The sequence below is a fragment of the Ostrinia nubilalis genome, chromosome 17 (assembly GCF_963855985.1).
Source record: "Ostrinia nubilalis chromosome 17, ilOstNubi1.1, whole genome shotgun sequence".
NCBI classification, from domain to species: Eukaryota; Metazoa; Arthropoda; class Insecta; order Lepidoptera; family Crambidae; genus Ostrinia; species Ostrinia nubilalis.
In genome coordinates this window covers 4,180,467-4,188,143 of record NC_087104.1, presented here as the reverse complement: position 1 = coordinate 4,188,143, position 7,677 = coordinate 4,180,467, and the positions used below count along the sequence as shown (strand labels likewise).

General features: G+C 42.3%; 1 protein-coding gene across 1 annotated transcript; it reads left to right on the top strand.

Moving 5' to 3' along the window:
* Positions 1-338: 338 nt before the first annotated feature.
* On the top strand, positions 339-7,676 carry LOC135079870 (BAG family molecular chaperone regulator 2). Its single transcript, XM_063974490.1, has 5 exons — positions 339-609; positions 2,262-2,404; positions 4,432-4,544; positions 5,391-6,681; positions 6,718-7,676. The coding sequence occupies exons 1-4, from the start codon at positions 503-505 to the stop codon at positions 5,628-5,630; spliced, it is 603 nt and encodes a 200-aa protein (XP_063830560.1). The 5' UTR covers positions 339-502; the 3' UTR covers positions 5,631-6,681; positions 6,718-7,676.
* Position 7,677: the final 1 nt, after the last annotated feature.

Sequence of the window (7,677 nt, the reverse complement as noted above, 5' to 3'; positions counted from 1 at the left end):
AGGCACAACACAACAAAAATATTATTAGAATGATTATTATGATGTAGAATTGTAGAATAACGTCTACCGCTACATAATTATTTTAATCCACAGTCAGACTAGCTATAAATTTAACAAAATATCAGTTTTATCGGAATTAATTAATTTTTGAATCGAGTCACACGATATCATTCGATGAATTTGCGAATGCAGTACGATGATACGATTACTTTTACGTTGCGGCAATCACTAAAATTCGCTAAAATGACACTAATGACGTTTAAAAAGTGGCACGCTCGGCTTCATACAAATTTTGACACATGCTGCATCTATCCTTATCTGTGCTGTCAGTCAAAGTCAATTTTTGTTGTTTTGATCAGTTTGACATTGACGTTAAGTTTCTCGTTCTCGGAAAATCAGTGCTAGTTGCATATTTTTATTAGAAAGACAAAATCATCGGCGTTTAAAGTATTAAAAGGTTAATTTAATCCTGGCTGGGCCTTACCGGGACGTGTCGCGAACCATGGAAGTTGACCAGTACGCAGCCGAGTGGTCGTACGCCGGCGAAGGGTCTCGGCTGCCCCTTATTGATGAGTCGTCGGCTTTGGGGACTCAGGCCCCGAAAGATAGGTCAGTGATAACGCATTAGATTGTCGATTTAGAGAATAAAACCTTCTGCTAAGTGTGTTCAGCACTGGCTATGCTGCGCAGTTCAGAGATCCCATTACGTAGGTCGCCGTCCAAAAAAGGTCAAAGCGGTAACGGCCTAGTTATAAAAAGTTAACGATACCACCCACACTCATAGTTTAGCGCTTTCGGCTATCGGAGATTAATCTTCAAAGCTATTATACAGTTTCTCAGCAATAACCAATTTAGAAAATGTGCTACATCTTTTGTAAAATGTTTTGGAAAACTTAATATTCATATTATTGTGCTATTTATGGATGAATTAGAATCAATAACAAAGAAAAATAAGGAAATGTATCAACAGAAGTCAAAGCAGGGCCACTCCTGCACTTGGCCAGCATTTTAATTGCTTGTAACATGTTGCGAAACGCTACTAGGTCATGGTAGCGGTTGTTGCACTGATTGACAATTGACGCAATCTACAAGGAAATACTAAAGATATTATGTTTTTTGTTCGCAAATATCTTAAGATTTCAGAAATTTTACAGCCATTGAACAGTTCGCATGTACTTATACATTTTATATTTGCAACTTAAGTACGTTATTATGCCTGTGTGTACAATGTTCCTTATTTGCCAAATTGGTAAATATAAATTAACTATTTAAAGTAATTTTATTAAGTAATTTCACTCATAATATAAAATAGTAGTACATTCACAACCTAAAATATTGCCAAAATTATATTAATTATTAATTTCATTGTTAATAAAACAAGAATTATAGTTTCACATCCCTCTTGTTAGAAAAAGCACAATGTGGAAAATAACTGACATTTGGCATGATTTTCCACATTGTGCTTCATCCATAAATTATTATTTTGGTTGTTCATGAATCACAATGACAGAAGGTCAACCAACTCCACTTCATAATGCCATCAATCCACCCAGAATTGAACACTAATTCATTTTAGCATCAGACATGCAAACAAATGTGTTGTGCAAGTGCATTGTCCCCAGCCCAAGGTTCACTGAACCCTTATGTAACCTTCAGCGATGAACACGTTAGTAATACACAGTTGTATGAACCTATTCATAACAAGTTGCGTTGATTCAAAATTAGGCATTTGACTCATTTACATTTGCCTTTCAATCTGCTTAAGAAAATGTAAAAGGTTTTTTATTATAAAATGCTGCTAAAATTTTTACGAACAGATTTTAACAAACTTATTTTCAAGTCAATTAGATAGTTTCATGTATGAATTATACCATAATGTTATTAGAAAACAAGTTAAAAGGGTCATTAAATGTTGCAAAGCTAAGCAAAACAAACAACATCAATGGTCCAAAAAATTTTTCATGCACCACTTTCTAATGAATGCTTGGTTAATCACACTTAGGCCGTTTTCTGACTTGTCGGCGCGGCAGCGGCACGAGTATTGAGTCTGTGCCACGCACGCTGCGCCAATCAGGAACGCTCCATTGAAATATAGGCGCTCGGTAAGCTTTCGGTACCGCGTATGCCGAGCGTGCTGATTTCGCGCCGCTGCCGCACCGACAAGTCAGAAAACGGCTGCAAATCACACTATGTATTTTTTATGAAAAATAAACCATATTAAAACTCCTTAAGACGTTATATTGTTTTGTTGTATCATACAGGTTAATAGCAGTGCTGGACCAAGTGGAGATGCGGGTGGAGCGGCTGCGGCGCGACACCGTGCGCATCGAGGAGGAGCGCGACTCGCTGCTGTCCACGCTGGACAGCGTCAAGCACTCCGAGCTGCTGACTGACATCACCGACTGTGAGTTGTGGACCACTCCCGCTGTATCGTGCAGGCTATAGCGGCGCCGGACCAAGGGAGATGCGGATGGAGCGGCTGCGGCGCGACACCGTGCGCATCGAGGAGGAGCGCGACTCGCTGCTGTCCACGCTGGACAGCGTCAAGCACTCCGAGCTGCTGACTGACATCACCGACTGTGAGTTGTGGACCACTCCCGCTGTATCGTGCAGGCTATAGCGGCGCCGGACCAAGGGAGATGCGGGTGGAGCGGCTGCGGCGCGACACCGTGCGCATCGAGGAGGAGCGCGACTCGCTGCTGTCCACGCTGGACAGCGTCAAGCACTCCGAGCTGCTGACTGACATCACCGACTGTGAGTTGTGGACCACTCCCGCTGTATCGTGCAGGCTATAGCGGCGCCGGACCAAGGGAGATGCGGATGGAGCGGCTGCGGCGCGACACCGTGCGCATCGAGGAGGAGCGCGACTCGCTGCTGTCCACGCTGGACAGCGTCAAGCACTCCGAGCTGCTGACTGACATCACCGACTGTGAGTTGTGGACCACTCCCGCTGTATCGTGCAGGCTATAGCGGCGCCGGACCAAGGGAGATGCGGGTGGAGCGGCTGCGGCGCGACACCGTGCGCATCGAGGAGGAGCGCGACTCGCTGCTGTCCACGCTGGACAGCGTCAAGCACTCCGAGCTGCTGACTGACATCACCGACTGTGAGTTGTGGACCACTCCCGCTGTATCGTGCAGGCTATAGCGGCGCCGGACCAAGGGAGATGCGGATGGAGCGGCTGCGGCGCGACACCGTGCGCATCGAGGAGGAGCGCGACTCGCTGCTGTCCACGCTGGACAGCGTCAAGCACTCCGAGCTGCTGACTGACATCACCGACTGTGAGTTGTGGACCACTCCCGCTGTATCGTGCAGGCTATAGCGGCGCCGGACCAAGGGAGATGCGGGTGGAGCGGCTGCGGCGCGACACCGTGCGCATCGAGGAGGAGCGCGACTCGCTGCTGTCCACGCTGGACAGCGTCAAGCACTCCGAGCTGCTGACTGACATCACCGACTGTGAGTTGTGGACCACTCCCGCTGTATCGTGCAGGCTATAGCGGCGCCGGACCAAGGGAGATGCGGGTGGAGCGGCTGCGGCGCGACACCGTGCGCATCGAGGAGGAGCGCGACTCGCTGCTGTCCACGCTGGACAGCGTCAAGCACTCCGAGCTGCTGACTGACATCACCGACTGTGAGTTGTGGACCACTCCCGCTGTATCGTGCAGGCTATAGCGGCGCCGGACCAAGGGAGATGCGGGTGGAGCGGCTGCGGCGCGACACCGTGCGCATCGAGGAGGAGCGCGACTCGCTGCTGTCCACGCTGGACAGCGTCAAGCACTCCGAGCTGCTGACTGACATCACCGACTGTGAGTTGTGGACCACTCCCGCTGTATCGTGCAGGCTATAGCGGCGCCGGACCAAGGGAGATGCGGGAGGTTATGGACTAGACCACTCTAGAACAACGTGAATAACGTGATATGAAAACAATACTACTATGATGTTGTTGCCGATGGTTGGGGAAAGCACCTGGATGCGGGCAGCGCAGGACCAGTCGTTAAAATCCTTGGGGGAAGCCTTCGTCTAACAGTGGGCGTCTTTTGGTTGAAGCTATTGTATAGTTTATATTAGTTTGCATAGACTAGCTGAAGCGATTTCGTATTTTTTATTGTTTTGTACATGAGATGTATTCAGTAGGTACTTACTGCAATCTACAGTGACACAATTTCAGCTGTGTGTCGTCCTTCAAGAGGTAGCTATTTATCCATCATTTTTTATAGTAACAAGCCTTAATAATTAAATTGGCATAAATTCGCTTCTTAAAATCTAAATCCCCTGCGCCGATTGAACTGACACACTTTTGAAACTGTAATATTTTCGTGTGTTGCGTTTACGTTTCTTCCTCAAGAGTCTTGAGGGAAAAGGAAGAAACGCAAACGCGTTTTGAGTCAAGATCATTCGGACTAGGCCTTGAATTATGCCTAATATTATTCCAGGTGACAAGGACGACATAGTCAGATACGCGGACCGGATCCTGGCGCGAGCGATGACGGTGGAGGTGGCCGTGAGAACCGACCGCGACCCGCAGCAGGAAGAGGCGTTGCATCAGGTACGATTACGAACCTTATCGTAGTAGACATTTAGCTGATAATCATAGGATAGGCGCAATTTCTAGTTCTTATTTTTCGAACATCTTTTCTCGGAACTAACTTACCCAAATAATAACCCGTTTTAGAAACTCTTAAGTTTAATAAATATATGGTGCTGTAAAACCTTCATAATTGAACTATCCATAACTAGTACTGCGACATTTATCACTGTTGAAAACTATTGTGGTCTGTGGTTTCCTCCATGGCAGCTATAAATGCCTGCTTGTTCCATGCATGAGTCCATTTGTTTATCGCTTAATTGAAACCACAACCCCTGATAATAGTGCCATAGAAATTATTTTTTAAATTAATGAGTTCTTCATGAAACAAGTTGTATGAAGGCCACAGTCCACAGTAGTATTAAAAGTGTAATGAGTGATTGGCACTAACAGACGTGGTTGTTTTCCTCCCTTTTTTTAGACGTGGTTGATAGTGTTTAATTAAGAGCTAGTTTTATCGCAGAGCGTAATTGACGTTTTTTTTTCATGATAAAAACTAAGTCCTATCGATGGCTGTAAAACTGTTCTCGTGACTCACTCACCATCTGTTTACGAAACCGAGACCCCAGGTGCTTGCAAGAGTTGCAAGGAAAACCTATGAAGCATAAATTAAACAATCCCCAAGAAATTATGGTTATATCGTTTTAGCGCTCAGAAGCTGGCACCACTGTAATACTCTACTTCTTGTTACTTTCTAGTAGTTTTTAATGGTTAGCGCTGAAGCGATACCCCTATCGGTAACCCCTTGACTCGCATTTGCATCAGATTAAAACGATAGCTCTCGTTGACTGATCCTTTGTTTTTCAGGTGAACATGTACATAGACCAGCTAGTGATGTCGGTGCACGACGACGCGGTCGTGGCGCACTCGCGCTGCCAGACCTACATGAACGCCTGCACGTCGCAACCTGACCCATCTAGCGGGACCGACAAGAACTTCGAGTCCGCCATCCTCGGCTGCACCCTCGACGACCAGAAACGAGTCAAGAAACGCCTCCAAGGACTCCTCGAGTATTTCGCGAGACTCAACGTCACCACGTGCTCGTGAGTAGAGGCCCAAATGCATAGACTAGTGCTCCACTGAGCTTAGTTATTGCCAGCTTTTGTTTTACGCGGCTGAGAGGACTTCTTACGTTCGAGTTGGATGATCTGCTTGTGTTTCGTTTCAACTGATGATTGATCTGTTAAATGTTATTGGGCTGAAAAATTCTAGCGTGGTCTAAATTCTATTCAAAATTGTAAATACATTAAAATTACGCATTCTTGATGTTTCTTCCTAGATATTGAATATATTTAGGGTCCTGATTCACATTCAAATCTCAGGTGTTTCACAGTGGGTATAAGCTTTGGCAAATGTGATAATGTGTGTTGCCAGCTAAAATAAATGTCGTTCACTATCTGTTTGTACGCGTAATATTCCAGTACGTACGTATCTTCCAGTGCACTCGTAAGGACCATTTATATTATCAGTCGTCTTAGCTTGTATTTTGTCAAAGTTTTAAGCACCTTTTTTGTTGATTGTTATTTTATTTTTATTTTGAATGTTAAATGTCTTTTCGATAAGCGAGTTGAGTTTTGGTTGCGAAAATTGTCTGTAAGTGATATCTGTTAGGGTTTCACATTTTGCTAAATATTTTGGCTGTATTTTTTGGAAATAGGTTGTTTTGTTCTGTCTTCAAGCGACAGCTGACGCATTTTGATGTAATTTAAACATATTCCATACTCATTTATGATTCTGTTAGCGAGACTCAGGAGTTTTCATTATTCAAGATTCCTGAAATATAAATGTACTTTAACTATTTATGCTCAATAGGCGTGTTGAGGAGGCCGTTAGTGCCTTTGATTTGCGGAAAGTGTGTTGATATAATTGTGTTTGATGTATAAAATACACAGAGCTAAGATCTAAATAATTTCCACTGAAACCTTATGTAACACATTTTCCTAGATAAAAGGTAGTTGTATAGTGAGATGAGAAGGTATATTTTGATAAATTTTTTGGAACGGTATTCTGATAATATCGTTCTTTATAAAGAAAATCTTTTAAGTGCTCATGCTCTGAAAATTTTGAAAAGTTTTCGTTCAAACATTTATCATTTCATGCATAGTTACCTACGAATATATACATATACAGATAGGCCAATATCACACGAATTTACCCGTTGGTAAGTTGTATCAAAATATACTTTCCAGAAAGTGATTTATGAAAATGTTTGTCGTGTAGTGAGAGGTATGTTATAAAATATTTTATATCTTTTTTTCTAATAAATTATAACGGATTATTTAACATCACCAAAAAGTTTAAAACATTTTGATTTGTATCTACCTTTTAGATATAAGGTTCTTATGTTGGAACGCTGTCAATCTCGTTGCGCATCCAACTACAAAGTTATGTTGTAGTGACAATGATACAGGTACGTAGTACTATTTTGGATTTATAAAATCTCATCACTTACGCTATGAAAAATTAATAATGTTTGGCTTAAACATGAGTTAGGGTTAGCAAAACTAATTTAAAAATTCAAAATTAATACATTAATAAAGTTTTGTAACAACGGGAAACTAATCAAAATTATCTCTAAAATATATCCCATAAAATAAAGCTTATTTGATTTGATTTCTATGATAAGAGATGCTGTACATCCTAATTTAAAGACGGTAATTTACATATGTTTATTTCCTATATTTCTAAACTATGTAGGTATTACAGTCGGTAAAAGTGCTACATAGTTAGATAGTTTACATAGTTTCTGTAAACAATTTATATTTACAATTAACCTATTGTACTTATGTAACGAATGATACATGATGATTTATGTGTTAGATGTAATTGTAATATGTAGAAAGCCTGCCGTAGATAAGCTGTAGGCGGACTTTTTAAGGTCCAATATAAAAATATTTAAAGCTGATATAGCGGCATTTGTTTTTTACTTATTTATGCATAAATATCCTTATCTATGTCAGGCTACACCTTAAAGCGTGGCTAGATAATAGAAAGCAATTTTAAACATCTGGTCATGCTCATGTTTTATGTAAAAATACCTACGGCCTTAAATTGGTAATATAGCGTCTTTTAAAATACACTACTGGCTATTTAT

Excerpts from the sequence above, each read along its gene's own strand:
- LOC135079870 (XM_063974490.1), top strand. The coding sequence starts at position 503 with ATGGAAGTTGACCAGTACGCAGCCGAGTGGTCGTACGCCGGCGAAGGG. Across the intron at positions 610-2,261 it reads ACTCAGGCCCCGAAAGATAG|GTTAATAGCAGTGCTGGACC; the intron begins GTCAGTGATAAC and ends TGTATCATACAG. Across the intron at positions 2,405-4,431 it reads GCTGACTGACATCACCGACT|GTGACAAGGACGACATAGTC; the intron begins GTGAGTTGTGGA and ends ATATTATTCCAG.